At 37.6% G+C, this 24,563-nt stretch overlaps 1 protein-coding gene across 2 annotated transcripts in view; it reads right to left on the bottom strand.

Moving 5' to 3' along the window:
• CTBP1 (C-terminal binding protein 1) overlaps positions 1-24,563 on the bottom strand; it is a 264,992-nt gene that overhangs the window by 32,414 nt on the left and 208,015 nt on the right. Inside the window, exons 1-3 of one of the 2 annotated variants that reach the window (XM_019473691.1) lie at positions 15,400-15,484; positions 13,700-13,916; positions 9,960-10,114 (exon numbers count right to left, since the gene is read on the bottom strand). In XM_019473691.1, coding sequence (XP_019329236.1) covers positions 9,960-10,114; positions 13,700-13,706 — 162 coding nt within the window. In that variant the 5' untranslated portion in view covers positions 13,707-13,916; positions 15,400-15,484. Of the gene's footprint in view, positions 1-9,959; positions 10,115-13,699; positions 13,917-15,399; positions 15,485-24,563 lie in introns of those variants that run through there. The other variant, XM_019473690.1, reaches the window with a different exon arrangement.

Genomic DNA, 24,563 nt, shown 5'->3' with positions numbered 1-24,563 from the left:
GGTCTAAGTAGCCGAACCCCTGGCTGTGGCACCAGTCCCGTAACCATTTGTTGACTCGCCAGATTCGACTGGCCCTTTCAAACCCCTTCCCTTTGACCGGCAGGATTGATGAAAAAACTGCGTGCGCTCCCGAGTCCCTTACCGCCGCTCCCAAGGCTCTGTAGTCCTTCTTGATTGTCCTCAAGACTGCTCCTGGCTGTGTCACTGGTGCCCACGTGAAACAACAGCAGCGGATAATAGTCAGTGGACTGTATGAGGCTCGGTAGCCTCTCGGTGACATCCCTGACACGAGCCCCCGGTAAGCAGCACACCTCTCTAGATAGTGCATCAGGTCAGCAAATGGATGCCTCCGTACCTCTCAGAAGAGAGTCGCCTACTACTATCACCTGTCGCCTTTTCTTAGTTGTGCTAAGGGGCAGATGTAATCTCCAAGGGACTTGTTTGCACCATTAAGAAAAATAATAGCGGAAGTTTCTCTGTTTTGGAATTATTTGTATAAACTATATTGTCAGTCATTACATATACTAAATGCACACAAGGAAGTTTGACAAGCTTTTCAAATTAGTAAAATCAAAACCTGAACTAAATCTGAGTATAACACATGAAACTGAAATCCAGCATAAATGTGAACAGTTCTGGAAAATGAAATAATCTTTAGAAAAATAGCTGTGCATAGGAGTAATTTACAGATCACTTCCAGAAGCACACCCAGTGGTGGATGCGTGAGAGAAACAGGGAGTATATGTGTTTTTTTCATAATTTTCCATAATGAACTTGATTGATACAACATTCACCAAATTCTAGTACAATTTTATTACAAAGATATCACCTCGTGTCAATTTGAGTGAGATAACATATTCAACAAGCAAGCTAGACATTTCAGATCAGCCCAAATATGTGGCAGTCAGACAATACTCTTTCATGATCTCTCACGAGGAAAGGCAACGGGCACAATTTGACAGAGAACAAGCAGAGCTAGCTGCGTACCTTCAACAGCCATTCCTGCTTTCATCAGAGTACAACTGTGCTTTTCGGGAAGAAAGGATCTGAGGTAAAAGTTGAAACACAGGACATGAGTTGGCTTCCTTCTGTTACCAAATGATTATGCAGCCCATCTGCATAATTTCTATGCCTTCAGAGTTACTTCCAGATGAAGCTACAGCACGCTGCTTGTTGAAAGCCTTTTTCATACCCTCTTCACTGAGCTGACATCCTTTCCAATCACAACTGCTCGGACTGGTCTTTCTGCTGTTCTTCAACCTCAAAATGACCACTCTGCTTTCACAACATGCCATGTCTCCAAGGCTCTTAGAGAACAGATGACACTGTAGTAGGAGACATTTCTATTTCAAGGAATTTAACAAATCTCAAGTACTGAATACTGAAGGTTGAAATCCTTTTTAAACATCTTCCTATTTACCTTTTTCACCTTATTTCAGCACCAGGCTACTTTAGCCATCATGCCAAACATCGCATGGTCACCATTGCGACACACATGCCTCATTATTTGGGGAAGAACTCTTAGCATCTTTTTTTATTTTTACAAAAAAGCGTAAACACATTGTAACATACTAAGAATAGAACAGGGAGGCCTCCCCTTCTTTGGTCATCTAAAGATACACTACTATATTTTACTATGAGAGACTGATCTCAGAGGTTTGTGGATCAAATCTAGAGTACAGAAACATAACACAGTATGTAAAACGCCAAACTACTTCAATGCAGAGACAGAACATATTTATAAATTACATATTGAATATATCATAATTTTTAAAAAAGACTTCTAGAAAATCATAACTAGAAAGTGCTATATTTCATCTGGTTCTAGAAACTACAGGGTATTGCATTTCTTGGACTTGGAGTTTGATGTGTCATCTCCAAAAAAGTATGTTCCAGTGTCACCTACAGACTTGAGATATTTTGCACGTTTGGGTGGAAAACATGTATTTTACCTAAACTGAGTAGGCCTTGCATTATTTGACTTGCAAAAAGCAGCTGCACATCAAATCTGTAATCAATAGTCTGCCACACAGGGGAAGGCTGCAGCAGACTTGTAGCTGCTCTCAAAGCCTCACTACAACATTACAAAGGGTCCATGTGAAACTAATGCCATTAAAACTAAAAAGAAAAGCCAGTGTGCTCAAGCAGTATTTAGAAGGTCTCCAAAACTCCGCTAGTTTGTGCTGATTTTTACAAGTTCCTGTTTCTCTTTACGAGACTATCAGCTCAATGTTAGGTTCCTATGATCCATGGAGCTGTCAGTAACCTACCCATTTCACGATATGCACTTTATTCAGCCAGAATACCATCTAGTGTAGACCCTAAATATTAATACTTAAGTTTATACTGTACATAAATACAAACAAGTATAAATATTTTATACAAACATAAACAAAACTTACTTGCAGGCTGCTGAAAACACTCTAAAACCCTATATATCCACACACTGTATAAAGTACCTATATATACACACGTGACATATGATAGTGTATTTCTAGTCTTTTTGAAATATACTATTGAAAAATATATACATACAAATACACACACAACTATATAAATAACCTGCACAGCCTATAGTAAACTTCCTTTTAAAAACTATACTGAAGCCAGTCTTTCAAACACAGGATTTACTGACAATTATATGCAGTTTAATGACAGAAGTCAATTTGAGAATATAGACTCTGAAAACACTTTTACTAAATAAAAGGCTGTAATGAAAAATCTTTAACAGGAGTTCTGTGTGTTAACTTGTATGTTCTGTTAATAAGGCTGAATTGTGTTCCGTTTCAGTTCAAGTCTATCAGACGCTGCGATGGATTGAACATCTATACCAAAGGATCATTATGTCATGAAAGTCACTGACGACAGTGCATCAACCCACACAACTCTGCCTCAAAAAACCTGTTAATAATCACCAGCAATTTTCAAGCCCCAGTGATCCTTAGTAAAACCTGGTACTGGGAAATGAAAGAAAAAGTTCATTGATAACCAACTATATTAGACTCTAATCTGCCTGTAAGACTGATATATGCTGCTTCGTGGGCACAGCAGCACTTCCACTCTGCTTTTTAAAGGGTATTAGTTCAGAGGAGACACTGGCAGCCTGCCCCTTCCTGTAATGCTGAACTTGACCTGTAAAATTGCCACTGGCAAATCTGACAGATGTTGGCAGAAGGGTCATTGAATACAAACACCGCTTTTGTATACAGCCTTACTGTGATAGCTGTATGTTAACTACTTTGTTGTATAATGAGGTGCAACACAAGTTTTTAGGGTTTCCTTTTGTTAATTTTTTCAAAGTCTTTCATAAGGAATCTGATCCAAGGCTCATTCAAATACCTTCAGTAAATTTACGGGGTTTTGGATCAGCTCCAAGGTGACAACTTATTCCCAAGTATACATTACTGTTTAGAACAAGGGGGCTTCATTTCAATCTATACTCTTTGAGAATTTATTTTTGATGGAAAACTAAAATGCTGCAACTGCATCATGAACATAAACAGCACTGATGGTACAAATGCATGACTGTAGCTTCACTGCTAAACAAAGAAGAATCTGAAGCTGGAAAAATTCTTACTTAACCATCGATATAATAGGAACAAATCAAAGATTCAGCTGAACAGCAGCACTGTTCTTGATTTGTTTGTATCAGTTTCAAAACATTTGTTGCATTATGAAAGCTCTTTGGCTCTTCTTTGAAATAGTCTTAGATAAAACTAATGACTGGAAATGTTTCTACATTTAATTCCTATGTAAAAGTGTGACTGAAAGATTTCAAGTACTACACTGTTGAATAGGCAGTTCAGCTTTTACATTTTTTTTAACTTAAACTAGAAATACGGAAATGTAGTATCCCTGTGAAGATGATTTTATTGTGTACGTTTATTACAGGTGTCAAGGGATCTGACACATTCTAACTTAACTAAATCACTCGTAAGGCTGGAGCATAGGTTTACCAGACAGACTATTTTCCCACTTACAACAGAGTATCCTATTCCCTTTGATGTTCTGGTGAACTGAGTATCTGCATGAAGCAGTAAATCCAGTCAAAAACACACCCATTTTTTTCTTCTAGCTGATTTGAGACAAGATGTAGGAAACCACATAATTACAGAAAAAGAGAATGAGAAAATGTACACAGCTTCAAACAAACTCTTGACTTCTTTCCAGCCTGTACGTTTTGCTTTAAAGATCATTCCTAATCAGCTGTGCTTCCTGTCTTTTTCATTTGGCTTTGCAAGGATCGCTTTATTTTCTCTCTGCTTGGTCGAGATGTCTGTTAGCAGATCTTGCATATTATGTTTATGTTTAGCCCTTTGGGACTACAAAGTGCACTCCAGGTTACAAAATATACAGCAGAAGTCAGGAAGCCCAAAGAGTAAAGAATTTGAACTCCAAAAATCTTAGGCAACACAAAGACCTCAAGGGTGTGCTTGACTCTGTGGTGCCTTCAAAAGGTACAGAAGTAGAAAGAAGGAGCAATACTGCAGAAATCAGAAGTGCTGGGTAAGCTGCCAAGGAGCCAGGAAAAGCAGTAAACCATGAACGGCACTGAAAGGAAGAGGGACTGGGGAAATAAAGAGGGGGAGAGACAAGAGAGTATGAGACAGTGAAAAAAGCAAGTTGACTTGGAATGAGGATGGAAGCAAGCTAATTATTTTTAAGTAATTTTTTCGGATGAGCACCTATATTTTTGGCAGAACAAACCAAAACACCATGTACGTTTGGAAGCAGTCTGAGATGGTTACTGAAAAGACTGGTTTACACATGATTAATTGTAAAATAAAAAAAAAAATTAAACACAGTGAGTAACTTTTATTGACAGTAATGCATTCTCTATTAAGAAAGAAATTTAACCACCAAAATCTTAAAATAATTTTTACGCTAAATGACAGAAGTTTCCTTACAGGATGCAGTGAACCCAGTTCCCAGTTATCGCACGATATAGTTTGACAAATGTAATGCCCAACTTCACACAGCCATATGCAACATCTACAATAAAACAGAACTTAGGAGTCAAAGCATAAACATACATATTGCAGCCTTTCAGACTGGCTTGAAAAAAAACCACTTTTTCTAGGGCGGGTGGGGGGAAAAAAAAAAAATCAGAAAAACTTCCACACGAGTAATTTCTGAAGGAGTGTAGTAAGTGTCCTCTAAATACAAATTTATTTCAAGACTTTGGGTCACTCTCAGTAAATGTCAGTATTCCCTTAAGCACTGGCAGCCTGATTTTCAAAAGGAAGGAAACATATCTTCGCCATCCAACTTGCCTTCCAAAGCAGTGGCACAGGGAATGAATGCTTTGACCTGAGATGAAGCAGAGTTCTAATACAAGTTATTATATACTTGCGACCTTAAACAAGTTACTTATTTTCATACTTTAATTTCCCCAGCCATAAAAAGAGAATGCCAAATGAACTCTCCGGCATAAGGAAATCGCTACAGAACTGCAACTCAGGCATTACCCAATTTGGAGAAAACTTGCTTTAATTAGCATACATAGTAAGGTATAATAGTATTTGCTAACATCCTGCTTTTGACCCTGTATACAAATGGCATTCAAATCCTCATTTCTTCTCCTCCTTTCTGTATGTATTAAAATCTCTCAGCCTCCTTGCTTCTCTATGAAAAAACATCTAGATTGTGCTTTGCTGGCACCTGCCTCACAAACTACTACTATTTCCCCTCTTCCACTCTATTTCCTTTGTTGTCTAGCCATCTTAAAACACAGTATTTTAAACTATCATCCTGCCCCTGAAACCTGCTCATGACCAGCAGAAATCCCTTCTCTGGATTCCAAAATGTTTACTCTTCTAACGCTAACTCCTCACACCCCTGTGATCAAGGCCCCACAACTGCGCAACCGAAGTTTATACCCACTCTCACTTTCCTAGCCATCCCTTTGCAGTCTTCCACTCCTTTCCTCATCATCCGATTCTCAGTTCCTGTCTTTTTTTTCCATTACATTCATCTACAGCCACCCATCTATGTGTATCAGACAATGTCAATCACCTCTTTCAAACCCCGCCCTAAATTTCCCAGTCTTTGGCTTGCCTCTTGCAACTTCAGACTATCCAAATATATCTGTACCTGCCACCCTATTAGATTCAGCATCTCTTCTTAAAGACAGGAAACGTATGAAAGAAAAACTAAATTTCACCTTCTGCTTTCAGCAAGCTCTTCTCAACACTAAACCTTTTCCTGATTTTCAGCCATCTCTTCTTTCACAGTGGGGAACAGCCTTTTGCAAATTAACATCCATTATCAAAATCTGTATTTTAATTAACAGGACACCATCATTTAGTATGGCCAGGAACGTGCATTCATAAATACAGGAGCATTTTAGATACCACTTTAAATATGCGACTTCTAATTTTAAAACTTTTCCTGAAAACAATTTTATATTTAGTAAAGCACCATTCCCAAATAAGGTATTATACAAGCAGTACTAAAATACAGATACTTCTGTACTATAACTCTAAAGATGTGTGGAAAATAGCCATTTTTCACTGCAGATGAACAGTGGAAGTAAAAAGTGAATACTTTTCACATGGAAGTGAACAGTGCTCAACACTTCGTAAAACTGATCTCTCAGTCTATGTTACGGTAATACAACAACATGATAATGAATTAAGGCTTGTGATTTTTGTTGCCGAAATTTATTACCTGGCAGGACAGTGGTACTTTGCAAACCCAAATATTTTAGGATTACATTACCCTTCGGACTAGTGAAAATTTGTATTATGGTAATGTACTGATTGCTAGTGAAAATACATTTTCCAGATATCTTACTGAGCCCACTGGGAATGAATTCTTTTGGTATAATAAAAAGCAAAGGATGCAAGCTTTAGTACATCCACTAAATACAAACACTCTTGTGAAGATCAACAATAGATTACCTGTGTTACTCATTAAGCTTCAATTATTGTAGCTTTTCCAAAGCTACAATTTGAGATACACACACTGACTTTCGGTCTCAAGATGTGAAAAGTTAACTTGCTACACCCCACTGATAACAGAAAATAGAGTGTTTCTAAGGCAAGGCATTCATGTCACACAGGAATTCCCCAGTCTCTATGCATCAGAAGTAAATGATGTTGATGTCAGTAAGCAAAGCAGAGGACTATCCAGGTGGTGCAGTTGCCAATATTACAGTGTTCACCTGAAGACTGCTATTATCTACTAAAAAAGTGGAACAGCATTTATATTACTTATTCTCCATGTGTTATTTAGTCCTTGTAAATGGAAACCAGCTATTTCACATATTAAACTTCTGACAATGGTGTGAGATAGGAAAACAGTAAGATTAAAACAACTTTTAAACATGACTAAGAAGAAGACATAAATAAAGCATTATATCACATTTTAATTATCAATATATAAAAAGATAAGAGAATTGAGAGAAGAAAGCTTGTGTTGAATATTTCTCTAAATGAAAAAAATAAAGTATCATACTTATATTATTATTGTCTTTGACCCTTACAAAGGAAAGCTTTTGGTTTGTGGGGTTTTTTTTAAAAAAACACTATCCATTTCTATGCATCTCCAATTACCAATGAAGACAAGTTTTCACTTCTTTGCGTTTGTTCTCTAGTTAGTTACTTTTAGGTCCTCATTCATCGCCACAACATTGAGTAGCCTTAGTTGTATGCACAGCAAAAACACTGATCTTTTTCAACAGGTGTTAAAGAGAAGGTCGAAATTTGCGTTAGGTTTTGGTAAAACCTTACTGTTTCAAAACAGATTATCACATCAAAATAGAAGTTCAAGTTTTGAGTTTATGCTGTCCCACTGACCATCCACTGTAAAGATGGTCTTCTATACGACAGTGTAAATCTATTTTAAAAAAGGCACGAGATCAGAACTATAATATTGCCAACTCTGAATCTAGCTTACAATTCAAGAATAATCTAAAAAGAACAGTTTTGACTATCCTGTGAGAAACAACTAATGAACAGAAAAAAAAGGGTGTTTAGAATGCAAATTATTTCCTAGTAGGAACAATTTTATTTTTTTCCATTTTCCTATTCACATTAGACTTTTATTGTACCTAAAACACAGCTGAACAAAACAAAGTAGTGACGTTAAGCCAGTACTGATGCGGCAGAAAACAACCTTAAATATCATTCTTGACTACTGTTCTGACAGCAGCTTATTCCCGTGTGGGGAGGGGGGCAGAAGGGTAAGACAGGAAATCTGAAAGTCTGAAGAGATATCCACCAAGGAACTACATAGAGGGCTTCAGGAGAGGGGAGTCATCTCTTGTGTTTGCCTGAACCGTGAGAATCGGCAGTTCTAGTCTGCCATGTTGATACAGCATATAACTCTTTAGTCTTCTCTCTATTGTTTAAAAAAGAAAAAAAAACACAAGGGGGGAAAAAACCCCTACCACTTACAAGTTTTGAAAGTTTTGAAAGTTTTAGCAATGAAAATGTTTTTTTCAGAATAAAAATATTTTTCTTAAGAAATAACAAGCTGAATAGTTGGTTGATGGGTTCTCACCAGGAAGATGCTGACATGAAATGGACTACAGAAAATGAGATTTATTCACCTGATAACAGAAGGAAAGTTAGCATTTGTATTATTTTCAAGTAGCTGGCTTTGTAAGAAAGTCATCAAAGAAAAGATTAAATCTTTCATGATATACAGAGATTTTAAAATGTTTAACAGTGCTATATATTACAAGAACATGAAAAGTAAATAAACAATTAAACCAGTTATGAATTCAAAATAGTGAAAAGCTTCTGAAAACCTGTCACAAACCCAAGGGCTGCTATAATTAGTGTAGGACAAGTCTAACAAGGTATCTGCAGAGAAACAAGAATACTGGTGCAATTCAGTTCAGCTGACAACTCCTTAACACCTGAATCACACTCAGCAGTATACAGTACCACACGCACAAAAGTGGATACAGACACTTACCTAACAGGCCTTAAAGTTAATACTTGGATCTGCACTTGTCTATCATTGATCTTTGCTGGAGAAGAAGAAAATAAACTCCCTTGGAAGGGACCACTGATTGCCCTCCTCTGCTGTCATATTTATTACATTTTTTACCTCCATAGAAGCTGTTTTCATCCTTTATTAGGTGAAGGAATACTTGGTATTTGAGGCTTTCTCTGCTAGCCCACAATTTCACCACAATTAATTCTACCTCCACAGAAATATGGATGTGAAAAGGTTCTCTTGCTGTCTAGAGAGCAGCGAGGATTTGGGGTAGACCTGAGGCCTTCATGCTGAAAAAAGTCTCTGAAGAGAAAATGTAGGTATACGGGCCAGCTGGCTCCCTTGGCTATCATCACAAAAAATGGGTATCCCTCTAAGAAAATGAGAAAACCTTTGACAACATTAAGAACCACTTTTACAGCTCCCAAACCACCAGGAAGGGTGCAAACTTCTGGAGTAACATACAGTTAGAATACTTTCTAAAATTCATTTTCTAAATAAACTTTGGGTTAGCATTTGTTTTGAAACTCTTCTGCAGTGTCAATTCTCAGTGCACAAGGCCTCCTAACCCGATTTGCACAATTCCTTGGCTAAACAGAGAAGTTTGAAAGTTCCTCACACGGCCGACCCAATACTGAGATTTGGCTTTCCAGCTGAAGGCTGAGCAACAGCGTTTCCAAGAAGCATTTCAAAACATCACGTAATAATATAGTTTTCCCATAGGTAACTCTCTCCACGAATCTAATTCAGTAGGTAAGCACGTGGACAACATCCAGCCGAAGATACACTGCACGAAAGATACTTCAACACAGACATTTTCATCTTCGTTTCATCATCATGTTTCATCACTTATTGGAAACGACCAGTAACTCACTCACTAAGGTAATCAACCATTAACTAAAATGCAATAGCTAAACACGTTGTCATAGCTAACACAACACTGCATCTGTTCCTAATCATGAAAATACTTGCATTTTTTAAAACACTTTAATTATACCTCTAAATATTACCTTTTCGTGAATTTCTTGTGTAGACTGAGCATCACAAAATGCCACTGTGGCTACATCCTTCAGAATAGGCATTTCTACTGTACAATCCCTGCCATCCAGCAACGCTACCAAAGGGCGCGGGTGCATGGGCCCATTCATGATCGGAGGTCGAATGCCTATGAAGAAACAAAGACGACTTGTTATTCAAGCCATGCAAATGTAGTAAACAAAATAGGTTATAGCTAGTCTGTTTATTCTGATGGCAGAAAAAGATTTCAAAGACTGAAGCTAGTAAAACAGGAACAAGTTTACAGTCAGCAATCAACCAAACACAGAAGACCTAAGAAAAAACATGCCATGGAGGCTCAGGAGGCTGAACAATGGAAGATGGATAAAACCACTAAGGGAATAGTGTATTTGTTTTTTAAAGCAACATCCTTACTGCATTATTAAGAAGTGTCTGTGCAATCTATCCAACGTTTGTTTTGATTGGATTCCACACCTTTGTGAGCTCTACACAGAGTGAGAAATATCTTGTCCAGGCTTGTAAGAGTGTAGCTTATTGAATATCATAAGCAACTCAGTGAGGATTTGAGTATTCAATTTACATATATGATGATGATCTGCTGAGACTAAAATTTAACTAAAAAACCCCCTACAACAGCGAAATACCGAATTTACTGAATCCAACGTCCAAGTGTACAGGCTAATTGCTGATCTCTGCAGGTCTGCTTAGACTTAAAAGTTTTACAAAACAATTCTGTATAGCTTAGTCAAACAAACACATCATACTTAATCCACCATTGAAAACTCTTACAAAATATGAACAAAATGTCCCTCCCTAAATCAACATCATGCTTGGAACATCGTAGAATGACAAAGAAATACATGTTAAATATCTGAGGGAAGGAAAATCAGTTGAACGTGCAAACTTCATTTATATCCTCTTTATGGAGTCTTAAAATGAAAAGTAATCCTCGTAAGATATTTAGAGAGCATCTTTTTAACAGTATAGATGCTATAAATATACAAAAGTACTCAAGGGAATAATATTAAACCATTACATTTACACAAAAGTAGTTAAGCGTGGGTGGGAAAAAAGGGACTTCCTGAAGAGCTAAGGAAAAGCAAAAACAAGAATTAAGTACATGATTTTTTCCCTCTTTTAATATAAGTAGTTTTAAACACTGCAAAGTGAAGCAGGCTAGATATTTCTTCTATGCAAATTTCAACATATTTTTGTTGCAGTGTGAATTTAAAAACATTGCTTATTGCTTGATAATACAAGTTAGTCCAACATTAATGCAAAAGACTGTGGTTCCCCAGCTACCTTCTACAAGAAATCCCTGCATCTTATGTCCCAGCCTGTGTCAAAAAGCAAGCCCTGAAAGACTGTTATCTGCATTTCAAACGGATGGAAAATTAGTAGAATCCCAGCTGTACAAGATACCTGGTGAAGAAAAACAACTGCTGGGAAAAAGAATTTTCACAAGTCAACAGAAGCAGTGTATTACTTCCCCACTGGGACCAAGCTCAGGTCTGGGGCTGAAGGAGTACAGCTGAGGAGACTGTTACCCTCAGTCTCAACTGTCCAGCCTGCACCCGTAAATTTCATGTCCACCTGTAACCAAGTCAGGATGCCAGACCAGCCCTACTACAATCTGCCATTCAAGTTCTTTACCTATTCAAACAGGTTTTATACTTGAAGATGACTGAACAAGGGTCACTGGAACTTCTCCTATATGCACACAGTTTCAACTAGCACCCTACCTGCAAAACTCCTAGAAATTGCAGCTGGCTTTAATTTAAATGTTACTGCACAACGCTTTAAATTGCTTATTCAGCAGCAAACAGCAAAAAGATCTTTCAGAATCAAGGCAGGAAGACAACAGATCCTCACCAATCCTTCTGCATTTGGTCACTAAGGTACATATGGTTCTTTTCTGTTCTAGTCCCAGCATCTCCCAACAACTGATTATGCCAATGAACTGCAGTACTGTCACCGCAGCAGACAGGAATTCAGATGTGAAAACTACTCACCAGCAAAGTACAACACCCATCAAAACTATTCTATGTTGTAAATCCATCAATTCCTAACCTCTACTGCAATAGACATGCTTAGAAATAATGCACAGATTCTTTCAGTAAACTAGTGTTTCATATCCAGCCACCAAAATTAAATGGAAACCTTTTTAATACCTTTTTTAAAAATTGTGCATCTTGATAACTTACTATTGTTACTTGTTTGAACCAGAAATGGCCACATAACCTTCATACAGTCATTTTTAGCAAATGAACCACACACTAATGATGCGGTACAGGACACAAACACTACAACGTAAATGCTCCATAGTTATCCAGACGATAATTACTATCCTTTAATGGGAACTTAATTATAAAACTCCACATTAAATATACTGAGAAACACCCTAAAATAAAGCATGTTATAGACTTGTTCATGTTTCTTTCAAAACAGTATATGTAATAGCATTAATAAAATGCAGTTATGTTTTGAAACAAATGTAAAAATGACATTGCAAGTCCTATTCCTATTGAATATAACAACTGTGCTCATTTTACAACTGAAATGTTATGGTCATTGTCTTAATTGTCAGTCCAGCAAAGCCAGGATTTCAATGACAAGTTTGAATCCTAGCTAAAATAAAATTAAAAAATGAAAACAGAACTTTGATACTAAAGTTGTTGAAGATGAATGAGGAAAAATATGGCACAGATGATTCCCTTAGAGCTACAACTAAAGCACCTCTGTCAACAGAAGAGCGCATACAGTCCAAACAGATAACAAAAGATGAGATTAAAAGCTGTCACTTTTAAGTATCACTTTTCTGACTAGAGCTATCTCAAAAAATCGTGAAATACAGTACCACAAAACACAACCCTTTAAAATAATGACTTCTTTAAAATACATAAAGGCGTGGTCTGGTTTTCCCCTCATGCCAGTATATCTATCAATTTCAACCAAGTTACTTGTGTCTGTCTAAGTGGCGTGCCAGAACAAGCTCCAAAGCATAGAAACGAAAGTCAGAAAAACAACTAGAAGGATAAAACCTCCCTGAGAGAATCTCAGACTTTGTTAAGAGTCCCCAGAACTCAAATGCATCCAGTGACCTTGACCACGAAAACCCTACAAACCTTTGCTTGCCAAAATCCTTTCTGAACTTCAGCATAGACTTCCCGTTGCACAATCTTTCTGCCTAAATACCGTATCACTGAATCGCAGACAATAACTCAACACTTAAGTAAACTTACAGTAACTTAATCACAGTGGCAGTCACTATTTAAAGTTTACATTTGGAAAGACACAGTTTCACTATGAATCAGAATGCTTTGAACAAAAAACTACTTCTTCCACCATTTAGATACGTTCTGCCTGTTTCTTATCTAGAAATGTCATACTGCACCATGTGTTTGCCTTTGCAGCAGACCCTTGGAGTGGCAGGATAAAGCAATGTGTATTTAAGAGCAGTATTTTCCATGCCTGCATTAACAGTAAATCATGCAACTCGGTGCCAGAGAGGAATAACTGTAAACCGGTCAAAAGCGACATTCAACACCACAAATGTGAAACTAATTTAAAAAATATAATTTCACTTAGCTGGCTTATTTAAGAATATGGTATAGCATTTCACATAACACAGATAACAAAAATTATACCATCCACCCCCACATCCTAGAACCTTTGTTATGGGAAAACAATCTCAGTTTATCCTAACTTGAGACTTTCAGGAACCCCTACCAACCTGACATTTCTTAATCTGAGCTTGATTTCCAGGGTCATGAATTCGATTTCTCAATGCTTTACAATCTTCAGTATTCTGAGGCAAAATAGCAGCCTGTCATTCCATCCTCATTTCCATGTCTTTAATTTTTCTTGCAGCCTCCTGTAATCTTGAACCAAAGCTTTTAAACTTCTTATCCACTGCAACCTCTGTAGCCTGGATGGTGTTCAAATTTTTACTAAAAATTAAACACAAACAATACATTAAAACAACATTAAGGGTCTGACTTGTGCTCACAGAAGCCAGGAAACTCAAAGTTAAAGCTTCTCACTGCATCTGTACCCTTCCCCCTTCCGCTGCTGGCTTTCCACCACACCTGCTGTGCTGCCACCGGCCATTAACATACCAGGGAAACCAGCGGACTGTTAAGACACACACGGCACCTTGCGCAGGACAGCAGGTGTATTGTAAACAGACGTACCTGGAACAGTCGGGGCACCACTCATGCGGCAAACGTTTTGCCTAGGTGAGCAGGGACCTGAGGATAGTGTGTGATCTCCGATACCACCCGTGCTGGAGAGCCAAGCGCTCCAGCGAGTACTGGAGATGGAGTGAGAAGCCTTAACTCTGAACTTGCTGGTTTTGTTGGGTGTAAGTCAGGCCCTTAAGGTTATCTAAATGTATTTAAGGAAAAGAAAAAAGTTTCCCATGACAGCTCTAATCCAGCTATTAGTTTGGGGTTTTTTTTTCCTCCAATATGGAAATAATCTGGTGGTGAAGCTCTTGCCCCAGTAACAGCTACCATGCCAGTGACTGCTGGAATTTTTCTAAAATAGTACCAGGTAGAATGTGCACACACAGACAGAGCAGTTGTCCATATGGAGCAGCTATTCGCCATGCGGCTAACAGAAGAGTGCCTTTTCAGAGCTGCCATTTGGACTAGCTGCTCTTGGAAAAAAAAAAAAAGTATCGAAACCTTATTCTAGTCCAGCTTTTATGGAAAAAATCTTGGAAATTGAAAAAGCAGTTTTCAGCTGCAGAATCTGACAGGAGGCCAGCCCCATGCACAAGCATTTCAAGTGATTGTGGCTCTCACAAACCAGAGGATTAATGAACTTATACCCAGCTTCGTAACCAAAACTGGAAAGGATGGCTCATGAATTATTACCTCCATACCTCTGGCAGCATGGGGACTTACAAATTAATCAGACCAACCTTAGCACAAGATGTATTTTTTTAAACTTGAAAGGAAAAAAAGAACTACCTAAGTGGGCTAGTTTCCTCCCCCCTCCCAAATCCTACCTCCTGTCACTCCTGAAACAAAGGTGCACCTTTGTGTATCACGCTCCAAGGGGGAGAGTTGAAGCCCATACCATTTGACATACTCACAACTGGAGGATAAGAAAGCTCTAGGCTGTTGTAATTTATTTTAAACCTTTTGTAAAACAACCTTTTATGTTACAAACTGACAGTAACTGAGGTGATCCCATTGCACAAATAATAGAGATCTCAAAGTAGGCTGTCACTGTTTGCTGACATTAGAAAACATACCAAAATGAACAAGGTAAGCTATTAAGATTAACGATGATTAACAATGTCATTTTCACATTTTTCTGCCACTGATTAATATAACATCATTAGGATCAGGAATGTCTCAAATAAGGCATACATGTCAAAAGTAAAGGACATTGTCAGGTTTGTAGGCCCAAAATTTGACCTACCTTTCATTTTCTTAAATCTGTTTGCAAAGTCCATGTAATTCTTTAAATGTGTTTTTCTTTTTTCAAAACAAATGCTTCAATTCTTTTTTCTGAAAAATACATCAATGCCAAAAAGCACAACACTTATCAGTAACCCTATAACGACAAACCAATATGCACATGAAATGGAGGACAGCAGCCTGGCAAAGGAGTTCTCATTTTCACATTTCTGGGGATTTTTACAAGTGCAAAGATTAAATAAGTAGGAAAAGTCCCTTGACAATGTCCTTTTAAAAGAATTTGTCCTACAAATCTTCCCTTATGCACTGTAAAACATCAAAGTGATTTAAGTTTTTAACAAAATGCGAACTACTGAAAAATCTAATCAATATTTACGAAAATAAGACCCAAAAATAACAGGTTGGACATTCAGCTAATTTACAGTCTTGCACATGTAACATGAGACTAATCCCCTGTGGCATTTACCTTTATTTTATATTCTTACTTAGGCTATAAATTTGGTCAGAGCTGTCACTTATTTACCATAAGCCCTCAAAAAAATTTACATTTTTTTTAAAATAAATGCTAATATTAATTCAAGTAAAGAACGAAAAGAATTTGTCCTACAAATCTTCCCTTATGCACTGTAAAACATCAAAGTGATTTAAGTTTTTAACAAAATGCGAACTACTGAAAAATCTAATCAATATTTACGAAAATAAGACCCAAAAATAACAGGTTGGACATTCAGCTAATTTACAGTCTTGCACATGTAACATGAGACTAATCCCCTGTGGCATTTACCTTTATTTTATATTTATACTTAGGCTATAAATTTGGTCAGAGCTGTCACTTATTTACCATAAGCCCTCAAAAAAATACATTTTTTTATATTCTTACTTAGGCTATAAATTTGGTCAGAGCTGTCACTTATTTACCATAAGCCCTCAAAAAAATTTACATTTTTTTTAAAATAAATGCTAATATTAATTCAAGTAAAGAACGAGTTGTCAAAACAAACAAAAAATATCCTACTCGTACCATGAGCACAGAAGCTGTTATGAATTAGATTTGCCAATATGCACTATTAAAATTCCTAGAAACGCCATACTTTAAAAACATATTTTAAGGTTCGTGACACATCATGAATTTTTAAATTTCAGACTTTGTTTTGGTAGTCTCATTGTCTTCTGCACCGTGACCTCAAGTGACGTTTAGATTCAAGGTAGAGCAAAACTCTAAAAGCAGTCAAGTAGAAATAAACTTTAAAGTACAATGCAGGTACACGGATCAGTAAAATGGATGCAAGAGAAAAAGAGCGCTTACTAGCCTTCAGTATTTTGATATTCAGCATATTTAGATGCTGAATATGCAAAACAAATCTCCTGATTCCACCAGAATCAGAGCCAACACCTTTTGTCACCGCCTTCAGTATGAGCAGGATGCAATTTCCCATGATTTGGGATGTGGGACTCGGGGCGGAGCAGCAGAGGGGGGAATATTTTTAAATAAAGAACACCAACAAGGGGTACGTACGAAAAGCTGACAGCTACCCTCGGAAGCCTGAATTACTTGGCAGATTAAATTTAATTTCGTTCTTTTCTTTTCTCACTTAATGCTTCTAACTGCGCTTCCTAAGATTTTAGGAACCTGCTATAAGTCTTATTGAAATTAATAGGAACAATCCCAAATTGATTTTCAAAGGAGTAAGATCTGGACTTCGTGATATACAGACAAATGAAAACTAAGCATAAGCTTCACTTAAAGCATATGTGCAGTCTCTACTGAAGTCTACAGGGCTCAGAGGTTAATGCTAAGCATGCTGAAACTTTACTGGAAGAGCATAGCTGATAAATACTATTGCACTCTATGCTTTTTATTTACCCAAACTCAGTAAAAACAAGTCATCTTCCTTCTTTTCTTTTTAATTTGCAAGAGACCAAGAGAAATAAAAGTGGTTTCCGGCACTCTGTTGACCCAATGATGTGCAGAGCAGTCACACCCACTTATATCCTCTTGCTAATTGCGAATATTGAAATACACCCAGCTGCTCTCCAGGACATTCGCAGCTCATTCCCATACACAAAACATATAACCAACACCACTAGTATGTAATTACCACCCTGGTCCATAGACTTCCATGGTACGCAGATTTATGCGCCCATCACATGTTTTACCACCTGTGAGAAATGAGCATGGGTATCCAAGCAATTACTACAGCATACAACACAAAGGCCTCAACACAGAGTATTCTGAGACAACTATCTCACTTGATTTTCCCTTTTAGTACAATCGAAACAAAATAAGCCAATGATTTCTATTTAGAAAATCCCACACTTCCCTGCCGTTACTGGAACCTGAGAGTCAAGATTCCGCATTACTTCTCCATATTCACATAGCAAATAAACTTGCCATTCTCAGATATTAGTCTGATAACTGCGAGAAAAGGGGTTTCTGTTGTGTTTTTAAATAGTGATCCCTAACCAGGCTTTTTAAAATATCTAGTAATTCTGCTGTTATTTGTCTAACATCTGTCAGTATGCACACAAAATCCTAAATGCCGGTCAGGGTACAAAAAACAAAGGTCCCGCAAGGCACATCTTAAAAGCCTATAATCAGAAATAAAGTTCTGTTAAGGGGAAACAAAATCATCTGGCAACATTTTCTATTACTACGTGTATACTTCAAACATCCATGTGAAAACTAGAAGTATTTCACATCTGTCAAAAAATTACTCAAATTACATATTGGGAGCATGCTATAACGATATGCCTAATCTTAACTGATACTTTTCAAAATAAGACTGACATTAAATAGGTGTGATTCATATTGTTTTCAAACGAATAAGCAGTAATAGCACAATGCGTTACTGTAAAATGTTTTAATTGTCGTATCGCGGTTTAAAAAGCAAACCTAATGACAATATTCAGTAACAACTATATCAAGTACTAAAACGAGAAAGCCTAAGTATCAGCAATAAAACATATACGAAACCCAACATTGCAGAAGCACTGTTTTCAAGTAACATACATGAAAGCAAACCCCAGAGAAAGGCAAAACATTTTAAAGGACTGAGCTTTTCCTGCATAAGCAGCTTTTCAGTGCCTGTCCACAGTAAATGCTTCACATTTCAAGTATTTTTAGCTTTATTAAGTAAAGGAAGGAGGAGGGGGAGAAAATAAATAAATAAATAGGCAATGGTGGAGCTGCCCGAGCTGAGTACACTCCCATTAACCCCAGCTTCAGAGAAATTCTGGCTAAGGCTGCCAATTTTTGTTACTTATCCCGCAAGTTGTATGGTGACTGTGAAATGCCCCTGCCCACGCACACTGTGGCGAAAGCCACAAACTACTTAATAACTAACAGGAATCACTGCAGTGAAGATGAGGACAGTACCTACAAATTAAGAATCAAAGAACTTGAGAATTATGACACTCCAGCAGCCATGTTTGCCCATAACTAACTATGGACATCGATTTCCCAGTTACTGATGGGGCAGTATCTCTGAAATACAGAACTGAATGCATGACTTGAGCCTGCACCAAAGACGTTCCCACAAGGCACCATATGCTGGGTGTGTATCACGGCATATACCCACTGTCGTCTTCTCCCAGGACAGCGACCATGGAGTAGGCTGATAATGGCAACTGGGGTGGAACCCACCTTAAGGCGCACCGAAACTCTACTTTAAAATACAACCGAGTTTACATTTCAGCCCATAAACTTTATAGGTTGGTGGGTGCGACTTTAAAAGAAAAAAAAAAAAAGGCCAGAAAACTCCTGCTGACAGGAACTGGAAAAACAATCTGCTTCAACAATTGTAATAGGAGCAGAATGATTAACTCCCCGAGCCATTCCAGTAACAATACAGATCATGCCAAGACTTACTAAAACACTTTCCACGGAAGAAGCAGTCCTGGAGATTTTGAGGACAATACTTAGGATACCGAACACAAGCCTAGAACGGGTTGGCAAAACAGGGCTGTGCTGCCATATGAAGTGAAATACATCAGTGGCCCTTACCCTCACTCTTTGACCCACATATTCAATATAAAGAAGCATGCAAGCGTTGCTTTTTCTTTTTTAAATCATGTTATCAGAACTGGCATCTTGGCTGTGATTTTGATAAAAGCTGAACAGTCAGACAATGTTAATTTAAAATGTAATACACTCAAAGACTCTTGATTTGCCTGTAAAATATTATGTATTTGAACTATGACGGAAAAAAGAAGAAAACTAATTTTTTTTTCTCTCCTCCAAAAATGTTTCTCCTACAGCAAGTTATTTTATTCCAGCAGGTTTGGGGTTTTTTTGTTTTGTTTTAAGCCACCACCTGAGCTGTAAGTATGCTTTGGGAAAAAAATTCCACTTTTTAGCATTCTCAATACAACCGCTTTCAGAGTATTAATTTCACATTATGTTTTAAAGACACTGCCAAGGATTTATTACAGAATATAAATTTCTGAATGTAGCCTGTCCTAATGTCTACTCTCTGTGCTTCTTTTCTCATATTTTAGATGTTGTACAGAATACTGTCTCAGAGCAAGAAACCCAATAACCCCAGCGGAGCCAACATCAAAGGCTTCCTTTATTCTGATCCCAAACACTGAAAGCAATTTCTCTAACAGCACACCTGTACTTTGACCAAGAACGTTAAACTACTACCTGGGGCACTCCTTATTTTCCTTATCAAAAAGTCTGAAGATAAGCAAGTGTGGAGCCTTGGATAATCGAATTAGTTTCACAAGGTTTCTTTTTCTTTTTTTTTTTTTTTTAAGTCAGCAGACTCGAATGACACTAAAAATAACAATACGGAAGTATTTTACATATTGAACACTGACCTCTCCATTTTCTTTGTAACAACTTTTTTTTTTTATTTTGGAAAAGCATCTAATGTGATTCACCATCCTCTCAGCTGAACATAACGGTGCTATACGTGTCAGCAATCCTAATAGTGGAAAAGAAAAAAAATACTATTGACTCTCTTGTTTAGGGATCGGAAGAAGGGAGGAGAGCTAGAAACTTCCTCTAAGATATACAGCTAAAACACTTTTTAAAAAACAAATAAATACGTATATAGCCCAGACTTTTAAGACCAGCGTAATTAGAAAGTGACAATTCAACACAGTATTAAGACTTCTGGTAAACGAGGATAATAAACTCCCTCTTGAGCTACACTCCATTATGTTCTGCTGAAAACCAAAGCACCTCTGACAAACACTGGACCAGTGCAAAGGGCTCCTTAAAGCTCTTTTTTCTCTCTCCCTTTTCGGTTCCTCCCACAGCCACTGACCTCTGCTGCTCTCTGTCAATATTAAGAAAATGGTTGATGATGATTACAAACTAGACAACAGTTTTGTTGTAAAAATGAGAAAATTACTATTGAGTCTCTTGTTGAGGGATCGGAAGAAGGGAGGAGAGCTAGAAACTTCCTCTAAGATATACAGCTAAAACACTTTTTAAAAAACAAATAAATACGTATATAGCCCAGACTTTTAAGACCAGCGTAATTAGAAAGTGACAATTCAACACAGTATTAAGACTTCTGGTAAACGAGGATAATAAACTCCCTCTTGAGCTACACTCCATTATGTTCTGCTGAAAACCAAAGCACCTCTGACAAACACTGGACCAGTGCAAAGGGCTCCTTAAAGCTCTTTTTTCTCTCTCCCTTTTCGGTTCCTCCCACAGCCACTGACCTCTGCTGCTCTCTGTCAATATTAAGAAAATGGTTGATGATGATTACAAACTAGACAACAGTTTTGTTGTAAAAATGAGAAAATGAGAAAGTCTGGAGCACGCTGAAATCAAAGTCCTGCACCTCCCATCCAGGGTCCTCTGCAGCCAAACCAAGCTTGAATAAATAGGGTTTTCTGAAAAGATGTTCATTTTGAAGGTAAGCAAACAGGATGTATAAAAATGACAAGCTCACTGAGAACGGGCCAGTAACAACAGTCAAAGTGCCAAATAAAACAGGCAGTTTAAGGCAAAAGCTGGGTTTATATTATCATGTTACATTTAATCATAATATAATAAAAGCATATGATGTAAGAGAGCTGTTCTACTGAGCTTTTCTTCAAGTAGAGTTTTGAGTTTCAGTTACAAAGGCTCTGGGTCCCAGTATCACAGTTAAAGCTGTACTGAAAAACAGTTAAGATCGGGAGTTATTCCCATGACTTGATGAGAGAAGCAAAATATTTCTTCCCACACATACCACATACTAAAGGGGTTTAGAGAAGGTTTTTGAACGCTTTAAGTTGTTTCCACTGAACTGGTGAAAAGTCAGAAGTGTTTAAAAATGACCCATATTTGCATTTTTTCACTAGGCTTTATGTTTCTTTTAGTCTCTGCAGTTTAACCATTTTCAACTTGAAAAGGGTCGATTCACATGCATAAAAATGCTTTGTCTGCAGATAAAGGCTTCAAATTATGAATTTTTCAGAGCACAAATCATGTTGTATCTCTGTAAATTGCATAAAACATTTATCAGTGCTAAAAGCATCAGTTGCAAGAAAGTATTATAAGAGGAATTATTGACTCCATTATTAAGAGTTACAACATCTTCAGGCAAAGGGCTACCCTTCATTCTTCATAATTTCTTAACAGGTTCTCTCTCCAACTGTATATTGTCGGTTTGATTGAGCACAGTATTTTCGAAAATGAATTCACTATTATACTTCTCAGCAAATGAAGTTAAGATGTCAGTTTGTAGGTTTATTCTAGCCTTTTCCATGTATGCTTTATCTTAAAAAAAATAAACTTGTTACAGCTCCTGTGTCCCCCAATCTGCAGGCAGAGACATTTACAAAATCTGCCCACGGCACATATGTGCGTCACACAAATGTCATCTCCCCCTCTCACAGTGACAGCCTCAAGACTTCGGCAGCGTTACAGTTTGTGAAAAACGGACAGTTACAAAAAACGGACCCCAGCAACTTCCTTTCAAAACAAAATACAGATTGACAACAGATTGAGAAGCAATTCGAATGGAAACCAGACCAATGTATTAGATGCAATAAAGAATTTCCAAAATAAGAAGCCTTACTCTGTTTTTTCTACATTTTCTGAAACTAGAAGCAGGAGGGATGTCGGTAGCAGGATAAACAGCAGCGTGCTGAAAGGCTTGCAGGAGCATTATATTTCTAAAAGCAGACAGTCACAGGAAACACTCAAGTGACTTGGAATTTTATCATCCAAAGATAATCAAAGGATGACCGACTTCACACAAGTAAACTCAAAGCGTATCTTGAAACTCATTCTCTTGTTCAGAAAATGAACACGGCATAGAGAAAGATACTGGAAAGCAAGTCTAACTGCTTCCTGCTGGCTGTAATTTCTGAAAAAAATGGGAGGGAATAACAGCTTGGTGCTTGCCCAGTGCAAAACAACAGCTATCGGATAACTCCTAGAAACCAAGAAAGCATTAGGACTGTTTTCCAGAATGTCATGGGAGAACGTGAAGCTCATCCTTGCTCTCAAGATCGAGAAACAACAACAGAGGAACAGGTCTTCCTAACACATTATTTTCCCTATTTTCTGGATGTAAAGCAAACCAAATTAGTGCAGGTGTATCACCGCAAAAGTAAAAAAACAGAAGTTATTACTTCTGCTCTCTAACTTTGGTTACTACCACTCTCTGTTTGCTCATTGGGTACTTCAATAGCACAACTGTTATTTCAGAGGAAATTGTAGCTCTTACAGTATTTTCTTCAGATCAATCTTTTCATTCTTTCTGCCCCTCCTGGGTCAGGACTGTCATCCCAGTTACAGAAGGAAGAGTAGAAACGAATGCTGAGAATAGCAGAGGAAATCTGGAAAACAACTCTCTGTAGTGAAAATTCTACATTGACGAGTAGCCCAGATGAGGGTCATCTATTAGGTCTGCAGTGTAAACCAGATAAAATAAGATACGTACAAACAGTGAATAAGCTGGTCAAAGAGCTAAATGCTTTAAGAGGCAAGTCCACCTGTATGTTCTCATATTTTCGAAAAAATAATGAATTAGCATTATTTCTTACAAAGTTTACACCACCACAATACATTGCAAAATGTGACCCTCGGAGGCTTTTCTGAGCTGCTACTCAAAGTGAAGAATACTGATAGTGTCCAGCCTTCCCACCAGTATTTTCATCAGAAATGTGCTTTCCGAGTTTGGAATGCTAGTGACTATAAAATTACCTTGCAGCAAGTTGCAACATATCAACTTAACAAAATATCATTAAGACACTTTTTACCGCATTATTACCTTGCAGACAACTTTGTTGTTTTCTAACTTCATACAATGCCTACCACAACCTCAGAGCAGCCAAATGACTTGCAAAATGAATGGTGTTACTGAAAACTGCACAACTAATAAAAGTTTTAGTCATTTTTTCCTTTAAGGATATAAACTTTTTCTAGCAACATTTTGACACCTGTCTATGTTTTGATACATTTCTTTTCATACTTATTCTATAGGTACTTTCCAAAACGCTTACATAAAATACTCTACTTAAGCAGGACTATATATTCCTTAAAGCACATTAACTACTTCATATAAAGATAATTAAACTTTTATGTAAAAAATATTTAAAGGACAACACAACCAGCAGCTTAATTCTCTGGGAGGTCTGGCAAGCACCCACAGCAGAATATGGGAGAGCTTCCCAACAGAAGGGAAGCCTTTGATTTCAATGAGTTTTGTATCCAACCTGTGGATAAATGAATTCGAGAAAGATGTTCTCTTCCAACACTGTGGGAGAGGAGGGATCATGCGACAACAAGTACACTTGACTTACTTGCTTTGTCCTGAATTTTGGGGGCCACCTTATCACAAAAAGATACAACACAACTGCCAAGTGCTGCGTGAACTTAACGTTAACCACTGGTCAGAACTAACGAGTTGTGAGTGCTGCAGGACACCAACCACAGACAACAATCCGGTTAAAGAATCAAAAATATGTAGAAAGAGGCTATACTGATTACTGAAAATTTAGTTCCAGAGAAAACATGAAAGAAGAGATCAATCTAAGCCAGAAAAGTTACCATTCAGTACGGGGATTAAGTTGATTATAGTGGGTTTTCTCCCCCTCAATGTGGTTCTCAGCGCTGCCCTTCCTGGACCAGGAGTGCCATTAGGCACTTCAGGGAAGGATGGGGAGGAAAAAAAAGAAGCAGTTTACAACAGCCACAGAAGTGCAGCTTGT

Source organism: Aptenodytes forsteri, unplaced genomic scaffold (genome assembly GCF_000699145.1).
Source record: "Aptenodytes forsteri isolate BGI_AS27 unplaced genomic scaffold, ASM69914v1 Scaffold88, whole genome shotgun sequence".
NCBI lineage: Eukaryota > Metazoa > Chordata > Aves > Sphenisciformes > Spheniscidae > Aptenodytes > Aptenodytes forsteri.
This window is presented reverse-complemented; position numbering and strand designations above follow the sequence as displayed.